The sequence below is a fragment of the Colletotrichum fructicola genome, assembly GCF_000319635.2.
Source record: "Colletotrichum fructicola Nara gc5 chromosome Unknown KSG_Nara_v1_contig05, whole genome shotgun sequence".
NCBI lineage: Eukaryota > Fungi > Ascomycota > Sordariomycetes > Glomerellales > Glomerellaceae > Colletotrichum > Colletotrichum fructicola.
Window position 1 is genome coordinate 938,094 of NW_027094055.1, and position 22,560 is coordinate 960,653.

Genomic DNA, 22,560 nt, shown 5'->3' on the forward strand with positions numbered 1-22,560 from the left:
AACAGAAGCCAGCCAGAAATTGTACCGTCTCGCTTCGGGAGGCTAACTATGTCGAGACGAGAGCGAGGAGGAGTCTAGAGGCCGTGACGCAAACTGGTGCGGTCCCGATTTGTAGGCAGTCGATGTTTGTCGTTAGAACTCCCTTCATTTTGAGCAAGACATGAATGCATGGAGAGGGGGATAGATGCGGTAGTTTCGTGCTTAAATGTTTTTCTTCCTCTCAGGCTTGCCTTCAGAGGCAAGTACTGGCTGAATCCAAATCAGAATGACCCTAGATAGAAGCCAGGCCATGATGGACACCCCCTTGATGTAGAAGACGGTTGGAAGTAGTGACCTCGGCAAAGCATTCAGTAGCAATGGATCGAGTATGAGGTCGGCGCGAACGTGTTCAACATTGGCCATGAGCATGGCGTTGTCAGTGTAGTAATCCGCCGCAGTCAAGATCCTGAGGAACAAAAGGGAAGTTTCTTGCTCCATGGGCGTTGAGTACGAGGCCGAAGAGCTATCCGCCTCACGGTTTGCGATGCGAGAGGAGGCATATTTCGCAAGGGAAGAGATGAGCTCGGGGGTGTCCCAAACAACGGGCAGCTCAAACACATCGAGGGTGAAAGCTGTAGGTTGCTACTTGGTCGTCAATGGTGAGATGATCATGAACAGGGTGTGAAGCATCTTACAGTAGCCGCCCAGCACACTCTCAGCTCATACCGCTGGTCTTGTGTGAGGTTCTTGAGTAGCAACCAGGTTGGGCTCCCAAAGGGAGACGCAGGGGCCGGGAAAGAAGCTGGCAGATCAATCCTCTTGGACCAGTGGTCTGGTGTGAGCATGTCTAGGCGGAGGTCGCCGAGGTTGGGCGATGTATTCGGAACATTGATAGTCTCTGGCGCTTGGAAAATGACCTTCTCGGTATTCGCACCAGCGAAGTTGGAAAAAATGGCCATGGAAAGGCCATGCTGTAGGGAGAGGCGCATGTGACAAGCGCGGCACAGAGCCCGAGGGGGGTTGTGGTCTGAGGTGAAGCAGATTGCGGTCGGAATATTCCCGTGGTAGAGAAATCAGGGAGAGAGGTGGCATATATCTTGTTCGATGGTAAACAGCAAGTCTGTCCTTCGAACCTACTCGATGTGGTGTTGGAGACAAGGATGCATGGAGGTGACGAAAGATGGATGTTGTCCCCGCCGCCGCGACGGTTCTCGGATGGGTCCGTTTCCACTGTCCGTTCCGTGTGCCGACCGCGGTGCAGACATGTACCTCACACTGATGGATGCGAGATACTTACGTCTATTGCGGCGCCCCGTGATCTACTTCGAGCTGGGAGAGCGCCTGAAATGGCGTCCGGGACAGACTCGTTAGAATGAAATGATGGTATTGCGATCTAAGGCAGCTTTCCTACCAAAGGTTGTAAGTAGGCAGGGTGGCAGGCAGGAAAAAGCGCAATTTGGCGATGCTATCGTCCATGTCCGTGCCCCTGCTCTGCCTTTATTTGATATCAGAAGTGAATGCAGCGTGCCTCATCTTGCAAGCCCGAATGGCTGGTCCCTCGGCTCTGGGGATCTTCGACGGGTTTCTCTTTCTCCGTAGGTATGTGCATGCCCTTCGTGTCCTCTCTCCCTCTCTCTCTCGTCCTGCCTGTTACCTTTATGCTTGCACAACTGCTGCTTCTGCCTCTACCTATACAGCGCAGCTCGCTCCTACCTAGACACCTCAGATAGGTACCTACTTACCTAGTTCTCATGTAAACAATCTAGAACGCGTTAAACCACTTGTGCTTTTGTAAAGCACTTCACCTAAGATGAGGCAGCTGTGCACAGTCAAGCTACCTCAGGCAGCTGAAGGTTGAAAACTATGGAGAGGAATTGTCACCGGCGTTGCCTTTCCCAGCGAAGTGCGGTGTACTGGGCTTCGGCCCAGGGCCCTTGCTCACCTGTCAAACCAATCACTGACTGGCCTGTACCTGCCAGAAGATCTCCACCACGGGGCCAATAGGCAAGACCCCACGCCCCGGGAGGACCGCGACTCGATGCGGCCATTGGCCAGTAGTCCTTTGGACGGTTGTCTGAGAGAGACGTGGACAGACGCGCTTACCAATTCGGGGAGGCTCATATCAACAAAAACTGTAGCACGGCCCCTGTTGCGCACCAAATTTCCCATCCCACCCCACCCCGACTTTGACCACCTGAGGAACCCAGTCGAGGACTCCAGCAGCACCACCAAAAACGAGGAGCACGAGCCCGGCACCTAGCACAACCTATTATTCTTTCCCTTGTACTTGCCAGGCCTAACCTAACCTTTTCAACCTCCTGTCGACATCCTCTCGCGATAGCTGCAAAAACAACTTTTTTTTTTTCTGCTTGCTCGACACTCCCGACGCTCCTGATCCTGCTCCCTACCTCTACTCTCAGTCGCTTGTCTCATTTTCCTCTCGTCGCCGCAATCATGCGTGAGGTCATTAGCATCAACGGTAAGTTGCCGCCTGTTTTTTTTTTGTTTTGATCTCCCCTGACCCCACGCGTCGGCTGTCTTCACCGCATTCTCACTTCCGTTTCCTTCGCAAGCTGCCTTTCGGTCGCTGATATCTCCTGTCACGAACATCCTTATTCTGCTACTTGAAAACACACGGTTGCTGACTTGTCTCCCTATAGTCGGTCAGGCTGGTTGCCAGATTGCCAACTCCTGCTGGGAGGTACGTCTGGACTTGTGCTGATTCCGTTCCGCCGTGCCGCCGAGTCAACTCGCGGTACGAAGCTCTGCTGGCCCAATCAGTGGCCATACTTGATGATGACCTGCTTCTTCATGCGTCTGATGGCTGACCTTGATTTCTTCTGCAGCTCTACTGTCTCGAGCACGGTATCCAGGTACGTTGGCAACCCGCCGCTCCTATCCAGTCCACAGAATGCTAACCCGATGCCCTTTCCAGCCCGATGGATACTTGACCGAGGAGCGTAAGCAGGCCGATCCCGACCATGGCTTCAGCACCTTCTTCTCCGAGACTGGTATGCTTCGTCCTGAAGTATTCTCGCCTCCGCTGTGAGTGCTGACCAAATCTTCTAGGCCAGGGAAAGTATGTCCCCCGCGCCATCTACTGCGATCTTGAGCCCAACGTCGTCGACGAGGTCCGCACCGGCCCCTACCGCGGCCTCTTCCACCCCGAGCACATGATCACCGGCAAGGAGGATGCCTCTAACAACTACGCTCGTGGCCATTACACCGTTGGCAAGGAGCTTATCGATCAGGTTCTCGACAAGGTCCGCCGCGTTGCCGACAACTGCGTTGGCCTGCAGGGCTTCCTCGTCTTCCACTCCTTCGGTGGTGGTACTGGCTCTGGTTTCGGCGCTCTCCTGATGGAGCGTCTGTCCGTCGACTACGGCAAGAAGAGCAAGCTCGAGTTCTGTGTCTACCCCGCCCCGCAGACCGCCACCTCTGTCGTCGAGCCTTACAACTCCATCCTCACCACCCACACCACCCTCGAGCATTCCGACTGCTCCTTCATGGTCGACAACGAGGCCATCTACGACATTTGCCGTCGTAACCTGGGTCTTGAGCGCCCCAACTACGAGAACCTCAACCGCTTGATTGCCCAGGGTAAGCCTTCAGATACGATCGTGCAATATGCGAGCTTGCATCTGACTTTTACTTAGTTGTCTCGTCCATTACCGCTTCCCTCCGTTTCGATGGCTCCCTGAACGTCGACTTGAACGAGTTCCAGACCAACCTTGTGCCTTACCCTCGCATCCACTTCCCTTTGGTCGCTTACGCGCCCATGATCTCTGCCGCCAAGGCCGCCCACGAGGCCAACTCTGTCCAGGAGATGACCATGTCTTGCTTCGAGCCCAACAACCAGATGGTCAAGTGCGACCCCCGTCACGGCAAGTACATGGCAACTTGCTTGCTGTACCGTGGAGATGTCGTCCCCAACGATGCCCACGCAGCTGTCGCTACTCTCAAGACCAAGCGTACCATCCAGTTTGTTGATTGGTGCCCCACTGGTTTCAAGCTTGGTATCTGCTACCAGGCTCCTCAGATGGTGCCCAACGGTGACCTCGCCAAGGTCAGCCGCGCTGTGTAAGTCACATCCTCATCCCTCCATGCCTAGCGGTATAACAGTCTACTGACAATGCGAATAGCTGCATGCTCTCCAACACAACTGCGATTGCGGAGGCCTGGTCCGCCCTGTCGACTAAGTTCGATCTCATGTACTCCAAGCGTGCCTTCGTCCACTGGTACGTTGGTGAAGGTATGGAGGAGGGCGAGTTCTCTGAGGCTCGTGAGGATCTTGCTGCCCTCGAGCGTGATTATGAGGAGGTTGCGGCCGACTCTCTTGAAGGCGAGGAGGGCCTTGAGGCAGAGTATTAAGATGTGTATATCGCGGCGTTTGGATGCGGAAGAAGTCGCCCTCCATTCTTCTCAGGGTGCAGGCTCCGTTGCCATGGGTCTTTGCACTTGATGAGTCCGTTGAGCCGGTGGCGTGTTTACTTCAGTTGTTAGAGTGAGAAAAAGAATAGCCAACTTTAATGCTACCGAGGATAAATAAATTGTGCTCCTCAGGCTACGTGACACCTGGTCTCAGTCAGCATCCTTTTCTTTCGCAGATCTGCATTGTGCATGCGTGTGTTGTGCCACTGTGCATATATATTCAAAGATAAAGCTGCACACTGCAAGGTCTGCAGAGTGAGTCTCTTCCAGCCAGATTTAATCATCTTAACTGATGGATGTATTCGAGTTCAATGGAATGAAACTGATAGAGCGGAGCGGGCCTTTCGGATGTTCAAGCAACCTTGGGTGCAGGTACCTCTGTGTACCTTAGGTGCTTCTTTGTCCAGTGTAGGTAACTACCTACCTTACCTACCTTACACTGGACTCAGAGCTGCAACAGGACGTGGAGTGCCCGAGCTTTATTATGGGGCATATGTGTGTTCTCATTACACCTTCACACAGGTGGCTGAACACGCCTGGCCTGGGTACGTACTTGTTTGCGTATCCGTAAGGTAGGTACCTAGGTAAGGCAGGTGGCGCGGCCTGCCAGTTACCAGCCCGACGACCTTTGAACCAAACTAAACCCCCAGCCAGTCCACGGTCCGCAGTCCACAGTCCACGAACAGCATCAACACAAGCCACCTCCTCTCCTTCCAAGGCTGATCCTTTGGGACTAAAGGGCTATCCGGGCCATCATCTGTGTACAAGGTATGATCCTGCCGTCCATCCATTTCAATAGCAACACTTTACTTGCCGTGAAATCTAACCTGCAGTTTCCCGATCGTCAGACTCACGCTTCTTTCACCCCAGCCCCCCGGAGGCCGCCGTATTGAACCAACAAACAACTTCCATCACCTCTAGATACACTTGGAAACAGCCCGTCTTGATTGCTAGTAGCACCCCGAGGCAGGAGTTCCACGCCGCCATCATGTCTGCTGACGGCGTCGATGCGGGTAAGTGGACTCTTTCGATGGTGACAGCGCGTTGCGCGGCAATGAGTGATAGCTAGATGCTGACGACAATTGTCTAACAGCTGTGCCGAATTTAAATCTCAACGCCGAAGAGAAGCGCCTGTACGGTCAACTCTTTCGCCAGGCTGACTCGGACAGCGTCGGTGTTGTCACCGGAGAGACGGCAGTGAAGTTCTTCGAGAAAACAAGACTCGATTCGAGAATACTGGGAGAGGTGAGGGCCGATTGATACTTGCTGCTCGCTACTGCCCGAATCCAGCGCAAGTGGCTAACGACACATACGATAGATATGGCAGATCGCAGACAAGGAAAACCGAGGCTTCCTAACTCCTGCCGGCTTCGGTCTGGTGCTGCGGCTCATTGGTCACGCCCAGGCTGGAAGAGAACCGACGCCAGAGTTGGCCCTACAGCAGGGACCACTACCACGCTTCGATGGCTTGCCCCCTCCCGCAGGTCCTCTTACATCTCCGACTCCTCCCCCTGCCGCTGCTGCTCTTCAGGCGCAAGGCACCGGAGGAGGCCCCATCCGAATCCCCCCTTTGACCCCTGAGAAGGTCAATCAGTATGCCGGCTTGTTCGAGCGCCAGCCGCTTCAAGCTGGCAACCTGCTTCCCGGTGACCAGGCCAAATCTATATTTGAAAAGTCGGGCCTGCCGAACGAGGTTTTGGGTAGAATCTGGCAGTTGGCCGATACCGAGCAGCGCGGGGCCTTGGTTCTGACAGAATTTGTAATTGCTATGCATTTGCTCACGTCTATGAAGACCGGCGCGCTAAGAGGTCTTCCCAATATTCTTCCCGCCGCCCTCTACGAAGCTGCGACCCGTCGTGGACCTGCCGCGCCTACGGGCACCGGACCAATATCTGCAATCCCCCGGCAAATGAGTGGTTCGGCCCAGTTTCGCGCAGGCAGTCCTCTTGGACGCCCACCGATTACTGCCCAGACGACTGGTACTCCGGGAAGCGACTGGCTGATCACTTCGGCTGACAAGGCCCGATTTGACGCACTTTACAATGACCTTGACAAGTCTCAAAAGGGCTTCATCACCGGCGAAGAGGCTGTCCCCTTTCTAAGCCAATCCAATCTCCCAGAGGATGCACTGGCCCAGATCTGGGATCTCTCAGACATCAACTCAGAGGGTCGACTGAACCGGGATACTTTTGCAGTCGCGATGTATCTGATCCGCCAGCAAAGGATCAGACGAGATGGCTCGACTGCTCTGCCAACAGCGCTTCCTTCTAACTTGATTCCTCCCAGCTTCCGAACACAGCCGCGACCTACAACGTCAAGCTCGCCATTTGACGCGCCGCCTCAGGCCCAGCCCCAACCACCAGCCCCAGCGCCGGCCCCGGCGCCGGCCCCGGCTCCTCCGAAATCTGCCCTTGATGACTTGTTTGGCCTAGACACCCCGCCCGCTCCGGCACCCGCTCAAGTCGCCCTTTCAACTGGCGGATCAACAGCTAATGACCCATTTGGGTCTGGTTCGGCAGTTCTGGCCCCATCTTCCCCCATCCGGCCCTCTCCCACCGGCAACCAGTTCAAGCCTTTTGTGCCGTCCTCTTCTTTTGGCCGCGGCCTCACAGCGCAGCCTACAGGAGACTCGAATTCTGGCAAGCCCTCCGCTGTGTCCGCAGCTGAGGATCTTCTCGGCGATGGTGACCCTGAAGTCAGCAAAAAGCTGACGAATGAAACTGCTGAATTGGCGAATCTGTCAAATCAGGTCGGCTCGCTTTCTAAGCAAATGCAGGAGGTTCAGGGCCAGCGTACCTCCACACAGAATGATCTCAACCAAGCCAATTCGCAGAAGAAGAATTTCGAGCAACGGCTGGCTCAACTTCGCACAATGTACGAGAAAGAAGCAAAGGACGTGGAGGCGTTGCAGGTGCAGCTCAACACGTCGAGAAACGAAACAAAGAAGCTCCAAGCCGAGTGTATGACGCTGGACGGGACTTACAGAGACCTGCAGAACCAGCACCAGCAAGTTTTGGCTGGATTCCAGGCTGACCAGCAAGAGAACGCCAATCTCAAGGAGAAGATCCGCGCCATCAACGCTGAGATCGCCCAGTTGAAGCCTCAGATTGAGAAGCTCAAATCTGAAGCTCGACAGCAGAAAGGACTCGTCGCTATAAACAAGAAACAACTGATTACGAACGAGGGTGAGCGCGACAAGCTTCAGTCAGAAGTCGCTGATCTTTCCAGGAGCAACGAGGACTTGTCTCGACAAATCAACACCAGCTCCCCAGTGGCAACGTCTGCTCAAGTCGCAAGCCCTGCGCCCTCGACCGCGAGCGGAAACAATCCCTTTTTCCGTAGAACAGGAAGTACTGACATTATGGGTACCTTCACCTCGCCGCCGCCAGCCAAGCCATTCAGCGGCGATAAGTCTTTTGACGATGTCTTTGGCCCGGCGTTCCCTCCTCCCACATCGACAAGCACACCACCACCTGCGCCATCATTCAAGCCCCAGCACACGGGGGCGTCGACTGCTAGCTTGGGCTCGTACTCAAATCCCCCTATCCCCACGTCACCCATTGCCAGCCGCCAGGCTACTCTCACAAGTGAACCTCCCGCCCCGCCTGAATCACGACAGATTAGCTCGAGCTTCCTTCCGTTCCCGGAGGCCTCCGAATCCCTTACGTCTTCTCGGGCCGTGTCACCCCCTGCCTCTCGTGCCGATGGGTCTGGAGACACCCCCACTGCGGCCTCATTGCCCGGAGCATTCCCCGTCGAGCCTACAACAACGGGACAGAGCACCGCCTCGACTTCTACCGCAAGCAACGCTGAGCCACAGGAGCCTGCGGCTCAAAGTGGTGCGCAGCCGTCAGGCGAGGGCGCGACAGCTGGAACTGAAGTCGGTGCAGTCGACGCATCGAACCGAGACCCATTCGCCGCAATGGATCAGGACAAGGCGAAGGCTGACTTCGACAATGCTTTTGCAAGCTTCACAAACGCGCATAAGAGCTCAGACAAGCCTGGTGCTGACGGCGCCAAATCATTTTCGGCATTCGATTCTGAATTCCCTCCAATTTCTGAGCTTGACCGCGACGATGACGAATCTGATAGTGCAAGCGAGCGTGGCGGTTTCGACGACGACTTCGCACCAGCGTCTCCTCAAGCCAAAAAGGTCGATGATCCTAAGGGTGCGACGTCCCCTCCACCGACGGCTACTGCTGTTGCTCCTGCTCCCACGGGTGAAAGCTCCGCGCCCACTGCATCGTCTGCCGAGCCCCAAGCCGCCCCCGTTGATACGTCTACACTCCCGGAGGCCCCGGTGACATCGGAAGCGGAAGCTGTTGAGACGACTGCTCCTGCCGCCTCCGCTGCACAACCATCCGCCGCACCCAAGCCGCTGTCCTCCTTTGATGACCTCGATGATGATTTCGAGGGTCTCGAGGATGCCAAGGAAGGCTCTGCCGATGATGACTTCCAGACAATCTCCAGATCTGGTCTCGATGACTTCAACCCTGTCTTCGACAGCAGCCCCCCTCCAAGCCAGGTCAAGACAGAATCCACTGCTTTTGGGCACGAAAGTAGTTACGACTTTGGCGCTGTGTCCCCTAATGCTGCCACTGGCAGCACTAACGGTGCGGGCACGAAGAGTGCGACGGTGCCGGATGCGCAGGACTGGGATGCCATTTTTGCTAGCCTGGACTCTCCCAGTGCCGCCAACGCAGACAAGGGTGCAGAAGTCCCTCCTGCGACTTCAGACTCCCGACCTACACCTGGCCGTGCTTTGACCAGAGATGGGGAGCATGACGACCCCATCTTGAAGAACCTCACGAGCATGGGCTACTCAAGAGAAGATTCCCTTCTCGCACTCGAGAAGTATGATTACAACCTGGAGAGGGTATGTCATAGTCACAGAAACTCGTTTGAAACTTTCGGCTGCTAATTCTCTAACAGGCCGCCAACTTCCTCGCCAGCCAATCATAAACCTGATCTAGAAGTGTTGAGGGCACAAAAGCGCAACTGGATTTCCTCATGGGAGGCAAGGTGGCATTAAATCGACAACAGCAGGCATTATATTTCTCCCCCCTTTCACTTGGTCTACAAGAGATACCTTCGTGTTCGGCAGTTCTTAACCTTCCATTCCCGCCATGTCCCTCGCGTCTCACGATCGGAGCACGTCGGACCTCGGCACCTAATATATATGTATGTATGTAGGATATGCATGGTTGACTCAAAGCTCACAATGCTCGGCCCTCTTGATTTTTTACTAAGCTTGCGTGTTGTCATCATGAGTCTGGACTCAAAACAAATAATATTGAAGACTGGTAGGTTCCACCTGTGAACTGCTCGTAGCTCGAGCATTCATGTGTCTAGGTATGGCGGGCCAAATTACATGTGAGATCAGAGAGTCTCCCCAGTCTACTGAGCCCAACAGCTTTGGGTCAGTGCTGAGTTACTACTCAGAGAAACCCAGCTTCGCTACAATCACTTATGGTCCTGTGAAGGCCGTATTCTTCGTCCCATGTTCGCCTTTGTAAAGGGGACCGTGTGCAGCATTTCGAAGTGTCCATACATCAGCAAGCAAAGGCATCTTATCTTCTAACCACCTCATATTTTCCCATCCAATACCTCCAGCAGCCGTACTCTGGATCGTCGTCTTCGCCGAGTGCAGCAGTTGTCTTGATATTCATTATCGTCTAACCCAACCCTCGTTGAGCAGCTCCATCGTCATCTCTCGAGGATCCGGATCCCCAGTATCACTCGCTTTTCGCTCTTTTCATCAGCCTGCTCGGCCGCCTCAGCGCAGCTCTGCCTGCCTGACAATGATACTACGTGCAGCCGGCATGGCTTGATCACTTGACCTTGCTCATGATTGTCTCTGGACCCCTGACCACATCAATCTGCGCCGCTCGTGCCTTGACGGCGTTGAGCATGCTCCTTTCAAAGTCATCGCGCGACCGCAGCGCTGCCTCCACCCACGTCATCTGCAAATCCCAGTAAGCCATCTTGAAGCCCTCAAAGGTGTCTGGGAGCGCGTCCTTCTCGACGGTAAGCAGTTGCAGAAAGTACTCGGTAACACGCCACGTCTGCTTGACGGAGTTGCCGACGTCCGGATTAGGAAGGGCACCAAAGTACTCGAATGCCGTCGAAATGTCGTTGAACAGCTTGTCCTGGAAGGGATCGGTGCGGCGAAACTTGGCTCCTTTGTTGCGAACTGATGTAAGGTAGCGGACGAGCAACTCGTCGGCGAAGATTTCTGTGAAGATGTCGACAAGAGAGTGGTGCAGAACTTGGCTATAGTCGTTGACGTATTCCTCAAACGTTACCACCATCTGTTTCATGGCTGTGCTTGTGTACCACTTGGGCGTGAAGAAGTCGGGCATGACCAACTTGAAGTCGACGGAGAAAATCAGCTGAACAAACTTGGTGATGCACCACGTGCTGAAATCCACATAGCCATCCCGTAGCAGCTCAACTTCACCCTCGGCGCGCTCCATGTACGCCGGCGATACGAGGGGCTCAAACTTTTGCTTGAAATTGGACAGGTACGCTAGCCTGCCTTCTTCCTCATTGTCGTCAACGCAGGCAATCTGGTCGTTTGCCGTGGCCACAAGCCAATCTTGAAGTGGCTGGAATCCTTCGAGCTCAGGCATCTTCCCAGTCTCGTACCTGATGGCCTCTTCGTCGAGCATCTTCTGCCACGACTGCTGCCTGCCACGTAATCGCAGAAACATGGCGTCGATGACTCCCTCAATAACATCCATACGCTTTGAGTTGGCAGCAGCATCAATCTGCTCACGCAGCATACGCCACATGTCGACGAGGTTCTTGGTTCGGAAGTAGCCATACTCATCCTGATCCAGGTTAGAGCCTTCAACATTGCGCTCGGCAAAGTCCTTAAGCTCTGCATTGAATATTCGCTCGATCCATTCATCCAGGAACTTGATGATGAGCTGGCGGAAGTCGCGCACCAGTTCCGTTTCTCTTGAGTCGATGACATGAGGCGCTAGGTCCTCCTGCTTGAATCCCAGCTTCTTCATCTTTTTATAGTACTTTTCGGGCCAGTTGATGATCTCCAAGGTATTGGCAGAACTAGAGTCCTGGTCATCGATCATTCCCACCAAGAAGTCGTGCATTGTTTGGTGGTAAATGTCCCCATAGGTCTTGAGAATCTTCCATTTCTTAGGCATCAAGGGGGCCATGCCCATTTTAACGGCGTTGAGGTCGTTGAAATACCATTTGAGAATCTTATCAAGTGCCGAAGGGTCGTCCAAGAATTCGCCTCTTGCCTCCGCGAACTGTCCTTCGACACTGATCTTGATGGCTTGTGTGAATTTGTCCTTGTAACCTCGGACCTTTTTTGCACCGTCGGTTATACTCTGGAACCTTGTCGCCATCTCCTTGTGGTCTCTCAACGCTTCTTGCAGTGCCAGCACTCGTTGATCGCTCTTCTCTTCCGCCTCAATCACGACAGCAAAACGTACCACCAGGCCATTGTTGTCATTAACGACCAAATTAATAAGGTTCAGAGCTAGAATACCGATATGCTCGTCAAACCAGTCGATCATGGTATCCAGTCTCTGAAAGTAGTCCTCGAGTGTTGACTCCAGACTTGGGTCCTCCGCTCTTTGAATTTGCTCCATGGCATCATCTCGAATATTCCTCAGTTGTGTCAGCTCGTAGTGTATCGGCAAGAGGTTCGGCATGTTCTCCTTGTCGCTCTCATCCTCGCTCAACATTCGCTCGACGATCTCTAGACGCTCGTTGAAAGTCTCCAGGTTCTTGCGCATCGCCTCGACAGCGCCGAAATTGCGATGTGCCTGAGACACCAAGTTGATGCTGGCGAAATCCTTGATCATGTTCTGCGACTCTGAACACAGGCGGTCGATCTTGATCATCTCCTCCTTGATCTGCTGCACCGTCTTCTGCCCGTCCGTGAGGCCAGTCATGCCTGACTGTGTCGTCTCCAGCTGCTCGCGAAGGCCGCCACGGAGTTGTGAGTCGACAGCAGCCTTCTTTCGGGAAAATTCCTGCTTCAGGCCGGCGATCTTGTCGAGGTCATCGGGATGACGGAGGAGCTCGGCGAGCTTTGGCACGGGCGCATCCATAGTGAATGAACTATGTCGGTAGTTGACTGAGGTTGGCAGGTCAATAGGGGCTCTTGATAGTCGTCAATCGATCGGTCAGATAGTCAATCGTTCGTGCAGTCGGATGAAAGAGGCTCGGGTGTTTATGCTGCTCCCATAATCGTTTCGTGGTGACGGTAGGGTACGAGAATCATGGCATTGCGCGCGGCAGCTTGGGTTTCGTGTACATACATGGATGCCACCTAAGGTAGGAAGGGGGGAAGAGAGCGAGAGCTACCTTACCTTGTACCTAGGTAGAGCACGTAGCTGCGCAGCGGAAGTGGGCCGGGTCAGTACGCTCCAGGTACTCCGCTCCCTACTATGCAGTACATAAGTGTTCGTAGGGGCTTGGGCCTACGTAAGGTAGGTAAGGTGTACAGAGTACCGACTGACTGGAGGGAATAAGCATCAGGGTCCGTGCACATGAAGCTGGACTCTAGTCGTCGTCGACCTCAATCAACTAATCATGCAACTAAGTATTGCTGATTGTTCGTCTTGCATCTATCTTGCGATCTGCCAGATCATCATTTTACATTGTCTAGAAACCAATTGACCATGATTAGACGGAGAAACATCCGACTATACGCTGCATTGCGTGACTGCATAACACGAGTGCCAAATCTGGAAACGGACCCGAAAGATTAGTTACTGTATCATTGACTTCCCAATCTCACTCTGCCAGCCCTCGGCTCGCTCGAAACCATTGGAATGAGTCTGATAGTCCATCAAGGCCTGGTAAACCTCGGCCTTGGAGCTGAGGACAAATGGTCCGTACTGAACAACCTCCTGATCAAGGGGTGTTCCAGCGATGAGCACAAGGCGAGCGTTCTTCTCTGCGCTCGCATCAACCTCAACATTGATCACTTCCCCGTCTAGCTCAAACACGACATTGTGGAACTGGTCGACCACACGCTTCTGAGCTCCTGTTCCGAAAATGCTCTGTCCGTCGAGCGTGTACGCGAAGGCATTCCAACCCTTGGGCAGAGGCTGTGCGACTTTGCCACCAGGCTTGATGTTGATGTCCAGAATCCAGACCGGCGTGTAGGCGAGATCGCGCACGGAGTCGACGCCGTGACTCTGGCCGGAGATGATCTTGATGTGGACCTTACCATCATCGACGTCGACGGAGGGAATCTCTTTGGCGCGCAGGTCGCGGTAGCGCGGCTCGCAGGACTTCAGATGCTTGGGCAGGTCAACCCAAAGCTGGAGGCCGACATTGGCGCTGCCATCCGGGTTCTGTTTGGGCATCTCGGCATGCATTATGCCTCGACCCGCTGTCATGAATTGCAGGTCGCCCGTCTCAATGGTGCCCTTGTTGCCGGCAAAATCCTCGTGGTCGACTCCGCCATGGAGCAGGTAGGTGATGGTTTCCTGGCCTCTGTGAGGGTGGTCGGGGAAGCCCGCCCCCGGGGAGATACGGAAATGGTCTTTCAATAAGCAATGTGTTTTTTTCTCCTTGTTTTTTATGTTGCGGAAACCTTACTCACCAAGCATCAAAAATGGAGAGAAATTTCGTAGCTGGGGAGTCCCGATAGAGCGGCGGACACGAGCCCCGGCACCTTCTGCTTGTTCAACGGCCAGGAAGACCTTGCGAATTGCACGAGGAATGGACATATCGCTCGCGTACAGGTGATGGTCTATATGTGGCTTTGGGGTCTGGTTTCCTCTTCTGAATGCGGAAGACGTCAGATTGAAGAAAGTCTCGGTGGTAACGAGTGCAATGTTGCGTAAGCCTTGTCTGAAGAGAACAATCGATGCGATTCCCACGATGATGGACAAGAAAATCGAGAAGGGCTTCATTGACGAGAAGCACGCGCGGTATTTACGCAGAAAATTGGAATGGTTCTCGTTGGGCAACCGGAGGGCAGATGAACAAGACTCCTATATTCTAGAAGCGCGATTGGCAAATGGCATACACATGCACCTTTTTGTTTCCTGGTCTATTTCTTCGCCCTTTTCGCTTTCTCTCCACCTGAGGCAGGTTACCTAGCATCGTGAGGGTGTCTCTGCCACATTCTGGCCAGCGACTAGGCTTAGTCAAATTTACATCAGCAATTATCAGTATGGGACTTGCTGACACAGTCAGTCGTGGCCGGGCGCTATGACGTTGATGGCCGGAGGCACCGAGCTGGGTGCCTGAGGTCACAGATTGCTTTGGAGAAACCCACCCTAGCCCAATCAGCAGGCGGCAATTCTCCCCAGTTTCCCTCTCTCGTCCAGGTCGTCCTCCAGCTGCTTGCTGCTCGTAATTGATCCGATCTCACGTCAAAATTGAGTTGCTAAAAGCAAGCTATAATACCTACCTACCTTACCACAGGGTACACTCATGCCTGGACGTGGACGTAAGACAACAGAACAGGGAGCTTAAGCAGCACTGTCAGATTATTGCATCGCGCTCGTGCTTGTCAGTTGTCTTAGTGCACGTCCGTGACTGACTAAGGCGTCGTTTCTCCTGTCTTACCCCTTCCTATGCATCTCTACCTGTTATCCTCATATCAGTGTCAAAATCCTCTGTAGCCGGCGTGACGGCGACTCAGATATCACCCGGCTCGTGCCTGGACACGCGGCATGAACCGCGGCACGTGCGGTCATGCCAACAGAGGTTTGATGGTTAAATCTTTAGAGCTCCTGAGAGCAGGGGTCAAGAGAAACGCGCACATCTATTAATTTTGGGTCTCATCTCGTTCCATGACCAACACCAGCACTGGCAAAGCCTCGCTCCCCCGTCGCACACCTGCAACCAATTACGGATCCATTCAAACTCCGTAGTGAGGGAAGCGCCCTATTTTCTACGGAACCCATCAACGTTGAGAGAGGTTCCGCAATCAGTTGGTCCCAAAACTCAGGACTGGGGTGACGGGCGGCAAGCCTTCCATCTCGTACACCAACATGGGAAACAGACATAAGAGAGCAGAACATGACAAGTACAAATAAAAGCTCTTTATCCGAGGTATAAATTCCGTTCCTTGCTGTATGTCGTTGGGGCGTCCGCCATCATGACTGCGATACAAGAATCAAGGATAGTTCGAGTCGCATGAGAAGGGTATATGAAGTGGAGGGAAGGGAACTAGCCGGCGGTACGAATGCCAGTACAGGTACAGGCTTAGTTGTTGACCTTTTCGTTCACGACGTCCTTGGCCTCCTCCTTCTTGTAGTGCATGACATCTCCAACCCAGATGATGATTTCGCTAGTAGTGATGAGAGTAGTGCTGACAATGGCCTTGCCGTAAGTCACCAGGTTCTCACCACCAACCTTCTTCTTCTCCTGGGCATACGTCTTGAAGACGTGGTCCTTGGCCTCGAAGCCGGTACGAATCGGCAAAGCGATGATGCCCTTGGCCCCGGCATAAAGTTCCTCGGTGGGCTTCTTGATGACGGGGACGCGCTCCTCGACCTTGGTCAGGGTCTGGTCGCCAAGAGCGTCGGCCTTCTCCGCGTAAGGGCGCAGGTAGCCCCAGGGACGGGCCAGATAGGGAAGGAGAGGGGCGGCAAAGGTTTGGTAGGCAGAGTCACCAATGGCGATCGACTTCTTGCCGAAAGGGTTGTTCCTGAAGGCGACAACGCCGTCGTGAATCACGGGAATGTCCAGCAGATGCTGTGTCATTGGGTCAGCGCCGACAGTACAAAGCTTCGGGTGAATTGCGAAGCTTCTTACCTGAGCAGTGGCTGAGTTAACAGCCGGGAGGTCTCCGTTGACTTGGGCCATTTTGGACATGTAGGCGGCTGTTTGATGGTGAGAGCGGTAGTTCAGGGCAAGTGTCCAGATGGGGGTGAAGTCGATTGAGGCTCAACAGTCAGGGAGTCGTGGATGTAAGCAGGTGGTTGCTAGAGCAAGAGTGCAGAGCGGAGTAGAGCAGATGTTGAACAAGAAGTTTGGAAAAAGGAAAGGACGGCCGGAAGGTTTTGGGTAATGGGAGGGGGAGGGGGCAGCGAGTTGGAGGGAGTAGGCAGAGCTAAAAGGGAGGGAACAGCTGGAACGAGAAGACGAGCTTGTCTGTAATGGACGGGACGGGATGGGATGGGATGGGACGGGATGCAATGGGTGATGACGAGGTTAACGCCACAGACGGGCATGGACAGAAATGAAAAAGTAAAGTAAGGTATTTATCTACCCAGATAGTACCATTGCATGTCAGTAGCAAGGCATGTCTGGGCTGACCTTGCTTGAACCCCTTAGAAGTTAGGATGCAGACTAGGTAGAGCTAGAGCGAGAGCGATTAGCATGTGCTTTCCTTCTCATCCACCACCACCACGTCTTGTCGCGACCATGTCAAAGGCTGAGGGAAAGGAAAACCAACGAGACGCGCAGGAATGCCACTGGTGGCGGGGCTTGGACCAAGTATCCCTACCCGCGAGGTACATTGGATGCACTGGTTCAGGACATGCATCTCCACGTCCCTCCACACGGCCGCATGCCAGCGGGAGATGGTGCTCCTGCTGCTGCACCATCAGGAACGGTTGCTCCTCGAGATTCAAGCTTGCTTCCTGTGTGTGAATTCCTTTTTCCGTGTCTCGAACGTCGCCACCCCTGCGAAGATCTGTCTTCGTTTTTCGTCCCTTGCCCTTCTCCCTCTGCCTTCCCAGCGTTCCTCCATGTCGCCGTTCTTTCGTTGACCGGCAGTGGAGCCCAAAGTTCACCAGGTAAGGTCAGGTAAGGTGAGGTGAGGCGAGGTGAGATGAGGTCGAGGTGAGGTATGGCCGAATTGCGTGCCTTATCTCGCTCTCACTCTCTTGCCCTCCCTCGTATGACATACAGCAGCCCCGTCTCGAAGCTGGTCACTGCAGGATATAATGCAAGAAGATGAGGTACGACTTGGTCATTGGTACAGTCGTTCATCAGAAGCAAGAGCAGCCTCAACGCAGTCTCGATGCATCCCTATCATGACCCCGGGCTTTTGACATGTGAAAGTGAGGTGGTTTGTTGCCCCGCCCGCTGGTGGTCGAGCTGCACAAGAAATCGGAGGGGAAAAGAGGGGCGCAGCGGCGGTATCGGTAATGTGCCCGGCTCACTTCCCTTGGTAGGGCTCTGGGCTTTTTCGTCCTTCCTGTAACGATCCGGTCATGGATTGCACCTCAATGCCCATCTAGGTCCGCAGTGTGAATATGGTCTCGAGCTTTCCACTCGCTCGTGGTCGAGTCGCTGCTCAACACGTACGCGTGCTTCACATGGCCGTGCCTTATCTGCCAGCCCATCCTGGGAGCAGTTGTCGATCTGTGTTCCGAAGAGTGGGCTGCTGCTCGGGCTTTGGTCTGTGAGTAACTTACCTCTACACTGTAGGCTCTGGGTGAGGTGGGTTGAGCATGGCAGGTGGTACCTACCTAACCTGGAAGCAAGTGAAAGGTTGCATCCGTGTGCTCCTTACCTTAAGGTACCTTGGGTGGGTAGGCACCTAGTGTTAGGCACGCCGCGCTTGGGGCTGGTGATGGGCCAACCTCATTTTACCTTACCAGAGGATCTGAGGTGAGCTGATGCGCTGCCCAATTACCTCACCTTACGCTGTGGCTGAGGCGTCCCGGTACCTTTCCCCGGGGAGGCACGATACCTTGACCCAATTGGCCCACTGTGAGTGAGCTTATCACTTTACATTTCTCAAACTTCATCACGGGGAAATTCCAAGCCAACCGCTGCGCTGGGCCGCGCTACTACACAATAGCGTAACACTGAGGAGGCGTTGCCTCTATCACGAAGTCAGGGTGAGGTCGTTCCCATGTACCGCGTTACCTGCCGTTCAGTGTCGCTGGCTTGTGACTTTTGGACCTTTTGACATTTGCCTGCTTCGCCATCTCTTGGGACATGAGACCACGGCCCTTACCCTGCGGCTATTTCTCCTACTCCCTCTCCCTTTCGCCATCTGCATCATGTTTGACCGGAACGCTCCGCCGAGCTACCAGTCCGAGAGATTGGGTATAATATCCGCCGCGATGCGCCGCTAAGCACCATAGCCTCCCAATGACTCCCTTCCTCTTTTCTCACAAGCCTTCCCGTGCCGTCCCTGAGCAGGAACCCGGCTTCACGAGCCTCGGACTTTGATGCTGCAGGTTCTTTTACGCTCACTTCGATCCATCAATGGTTGTCGAAGCGGTGCATATCATTGACCCTGCCCTCGTTCGCCCATAGCGATCAACCTGATTCTCTTCGCCACGACAATACGACCGGAAAATTTTGCCGTGGTAGTGGCTCTTTCCGCTGCGAACCCTGCCGTCCTGTCCTCCCTTGATGGCGTTCGCTGGCAATCCTCTCGCGGCACTGCACTGGCCACATATGCCCACATTCACATGTCAGACATGGCTCAACGTAAGTATCATGCAAGTTTGCTCCCGACTGCCTACGGCGTACTCAACAGTGGAATCCTCGAATAGTGATGCCTGCGTCTAGTGGATGTAGATTCTCGTCAATCGTGACTTGCCGACACGGCAGAGTGAGCATCGTCGTCCATCACCTTCGTCAAAAACACGGACGTTGACGTCGCTTTTCGCGCTACAGCGACCACGGCCGCGAAGGCCAGAATAAGGGGGGGGCGGACGTAAAAGTCCTTGCGTCTTGCGCAACCGTTCAGTGAAAAGCGGGGTTTTAGCCGTGTGTCATCTCTCAAGACACAGTAAATTTTTCTTAAATTTTTTTTATAAATATTTTAGCTACTGGGTTGGAATGTCGCCATTTGCGCGAGCGCGACGAGAAACTCCACTGAGTGATTCTCCACCGCAAGACCGTGCCGAACTTCGGATCAGCAGCCTCGGGCTGCCATTATATGCCTGGCGACAGAATGAAGCTTACGTCGGCACGGAGTCGTTGTCGCCGTTCCCGCCATGGGGACGGCGTACCTAATGCGGCGAAGAGCCCCACCCGCTCTACCGTCCCGCTGGCGGCTCCGATGGTGCTTTGCCGGCATCCCGGAGGCTTACCATCTGGTGTGTACATACAAACATAGTTAACAGACCAATGAGAGAGGGAAAGAGCGTTTACCCATTCGTAGGTAACATACACAACAAACACAACTTGCTTGCCAGTCAGCCAGCGCATCGACAAAGAATGGAACCGTCATGCACGCTTCGCCGCCGGGGAGATCGGCACTCTTCATTTTCGGGACGGTAGAGCAAACCTGCCCGGCTACGGCGCCGTGACAGACTTGTCAGGCAACGCTACCTGAGAAACAACCGCAATCCTCCCGCCTGTCCTCCGGCAAGTTGATCTCAATGCATTCGCCATACAGGTTTGTCTTGGTACAGGGCAACACTGGATAGGTGCAATGGGGCTGATGCGCAAGAGTTGTAAGCAGCAGATGGAACCTATGTACGCAGTAGAGAAGATTACGGATACTTCATGGAAACCCCGACCTTAGATAAAGGCACTATGGCACGGGCAGCGCCCGAGAATGCATGCAGGTCGACAATCAATCTTGCGAATCATTCGTCCAAGAGCGGCACGCCTGAACAACGATCAGGGCTTCGGGACTGGCGCTCAGATCGTGACAGGGTCCAGCCCGCGACACTTGGGCCATGAAGTCACAGTGCTAGTGATACCGTACACATTCGGAGTTCTCTGCATGGATAAAGCAGACAGAGATGATGGAGCAGAATGCCCAGGGAGTGAGCACGAAGGACGACCAACTGCACCGACCTTTTGGCCTGGCTTCACGCAGATATGTACTGGTGTATGATGCGAATGAGTGCGAACATGTGCAATGCGTTCCAGCATTGAGGCACTGCAACAAGGCCGAATCGTATCCGTACAGTCCCACATCCAAGATTCGGAAGAGTGAGGAACTTGGTACTCAACCCCGGGCCGTTGGGGGGGGGGGGGGCACGGGTTGCAGGTCCACGGCTGGCTTCTTTTTGTGCGGAGCGGAGCATTATCTGTGTTATAGAAGAACTGGTTTGGTATACTACTACTATGGATAGTATAGTACGGGGGAGGTATCCAAAGCTGCCTTGTGCTCCGCGTCTTCAACCCAGAACATCGGGTCAAAGCGCTAGCCGGTGGCAACTGTTTTTGTCAGCAAGTCGGACCGCGGTCGTTCATCGCTCGGCGCTACTGGACCGTAGGTTTGTGACAGGTTATATGGGTGTTGGGACTGTCGCCCACAGTCCGAACCTGAGGATTCATTGACAACGCTACCAAAACAAACTCGACACTCCCTGCTGGCACACAGTCTGCCGTGCTGCCAGTGTCGAAAGGATTCGACGGATGTTTCGGTACCCAACACCTTATCTAAATAAAGTAGGGAGCATCATTCCACTCCGCAACAGATTGGACGACTCGAGAGTCGAAATAAGCCCGGCGTTCGTTGGTTGGCGCGATTGGCGCTTTGGTTCTGGCAGCGATCGCCAGTCAGTGGACGGGTGAGAAATCTGCAGATACCAAGGTAGCTCGGGGGTTCTTCGCGTGGACCCATCGCTTATTGTCTTGTTTCTTTTCTCCTTATCCCACAGCCACAGATGCTCCCCGTTACAAGTAGTGTATGCGTACTTTGTTATAAATCTTGGGCTCTGCGGCTACTTGTCCCTGGGACGACCCCTGATGAAGCCCTCGATGAACTTGTGAAGTGCGTCAGGATGAGAGGTACGAATACATAAGTAGTAGTCCGGGAGTGGGAGGGAAAGGGCACCGAGCAGCCGGTGGGTTCCACTTACACTAGTGACTGGCTCTGGTGCCACGGATTATCGCACTACCATATGCACTGCGTATTATCAATACCTGCTCGTGTCTGTCATGGCTTGCGTCGGGGATGACTAGTTTCTTTATCGGTCGCACAGTAATCGGCAGCGATATGAGCCGGGGCGAGGGTCGTCACAAGACGCGACGACACGGATCTGTCCCCTCCCCAAACACTTCAGGCTCTGTTTATGTGGGATGCGATGCAGAAGCGGCGATCCGGGTTCTTCGTGGTTCCTGAGCGGTGCCCTCACGCGCAGGAGCGGGCTTCAGGGACAAGCCGTTTGCACGCAGTATCCGTACTATGCTGCCATGGGAAATATGGCAGTATGGTTGGCATTGTATGTATCGGGGGTGGGTGATGGAGAAAGAGGAGGGGGGAGGGGGCGGGCGGCTTGAGCGCTCTTCGGCAGATGATGTATTCTGAGCCCGAATTCGTCATCCATCTACTATGGTAGAGGGGCATGTCGGAAGGTTACATTGTTGCGCGTATCCAACATTTTGGACGACCGTGACCCTGTTTATAGAGCAGACAAAAATTCGGCGAGGATTCCGTCTCAAGTCTGGAAGGCGTTCGTTTCTGCGGAGGTTGGAAGCGTCCCCCACCGTCCAACGTCTTCAGTGGCGTGTAGGTATGAGAAACGGACAGGTCGGACGGACCTACCTACCTACGTCGAATACTAGGTAGTCAAGTAGTGTAGGGAAGGGCAATCAGGTTCAAGGACCAAAACAGACAGCCGCAATCATTTTAGGTCCAATATTCTGGCACAGATGTGACCAAGAGACGACAGAATTTCCAAACGAGACTGGTAATTTCCCTCGTCAGCGACCGGTCTTGAAGGGCGGCGTCTGTCATTGGCTGTGATCTGGTTGCTGCATAGGAGATGGGCGCAGAGGGCGGGGCTCAAATTTGGTAGGGCGACCAGGTGCACCGGATGGCCCTGCAAGTGATGGTCCACTACCGTGACTACTGCATACCTAGTACACTAAGGTAAGGTACCTACCTAAGGTACCTTAGGTAGGTAAGGTAGCTTGACGAGATGGAGGGGCCCCTGCGTCAGTGAATGGGTGAGGTGGTGGTGTACGGATACTTGCATCTTACCACAGGTCCAAGTCGTTGAGCGTGTTTCTTTCTCTCGTCGGGACCAACGGGCGGCGGACGGTGGACGGGACGGCAGACATGGCGAGACAGAGACACAAAGACAAGGTGGAACTAGAAAACGACACCGTCGACACGACAAAGTCCGTTTCAACGGACCATTTGGCAGTTGGGATGCGAACCTATGTCTGTGTCGGTGCCTCCTACACTAGGTCAGTACTGCACTTTACTCCAGGCCAGGCCAAGTCCGTGCGGACCCGCCTTTGTTCTTCTTGAGGAGAAAGTCGAGTCTT

General features: G+C 54.1%; 5 protein-coding genes across 5 annotated transcripts; 2 read left to right on the plus strand and 3 right to left on the minus strand.

Annotated features, from left to right (window-relative positions):
- Positions 1-201: 201 nt before the first annotated feature.
- On the minus strand, positions 202-968 carry CGGC5_v008943 (uncharacterized protein; the record flags this gene model as incomplete). The annotated part of the gene is made up of 2 exons (XM_032020334.2): positions 202-621; positions 675-968. 2 exons carry the CDS (start codon positions 966-968, stop codon positions 202-204), a joined length of 714 nt encoding a protein of 237 aa, XP_031882542.2.
- Positions 969-2,433: 1,465 nt separating this feature from the next.
- TUBA (Tubulin alpha chain) lies at positions 2,434-9,372 on the plus strand (the record flags this gene model as incomplete). The annotated part of the gene is made up of 14 exons (XM_066152096.1): positions 2,434-2,458; positions 2,640-2,680; positions 2,826-2,852; positions 2,915-2,990; positions 3,049-3,579; positions 3,636-4,059; positions 4,122-4,343; positions 5,150-5,178; positions 5,259-5,423; positions 5,504-5,655; positions 5,729-7,595; positions 7,639-7,689; positions 7,758-9,286; positions 9,343-9,372. 14 exons carry the CDS (start codon positions 2,434-2,436, stop codon positions 9,370-9,372), a joined length of 5,169 nt encoding a protein of 1,722 aa, XP_066008388.1.
- Positions 9,373-10,241: 869 nt separating this feature from the next.
- Positions 10,242-14,129, minus strand: PIRL (Pirin-like protein; the record flags this gene model as incomplete). The annotated part of the gene is made up of 4 exons (XM_032020338.2): positions 10,242-12,549; positions 12,759-12,782; positions 13,165-13,942; positions 14,003-14,129. 4 exons carry the CDS (start codon positions 14,127-14,129, stop codon positions 10,242-10,244), a joined length of 3,237 nt encoding a protein of 1,078 aa, XP_031882589.2.
- Positions 14,130-15,618: 1,489 nt separating this feature from the next.
- Positions 15,619-16,221, minus strand: CGGC5_v008946 (uncharacterized protein; the record flags this gene model as incomplete). Its single annotated transcript, XM_032020339.1, has 2 exons — positions 15,619-16,110; positions 16,171-16,221. 2 exons carry the CDS (start codon positions 16,219-16,221, stop codon positions 15,619-15,621), a joined length of 543 nt encoding a protein of 180 aa, XP_031882640.1.
- A 3,101-nt stretch (positions 16,222-19,322) lies between these two features.
- On the plus strand, positions 19,323-19,663 carry CGGC5_v008947 (uncharacterized protein; the record flags this gene model as incomplete). Its single annotated transcript, XM_066152097.1, has 2 exons — positions 19,323-19,424; positions 19,490-19,663. The coding sequence occupies 2 exons, from the start codon at positions 19,323-19,325 to the stop codon at positions 19,661-19,663; spliced, it is 276 nt and encodes a 91-aa protein (XP_066008502.1).
- Positions 19,664-22,560: the final 2,897 nt, after the last annotated feature.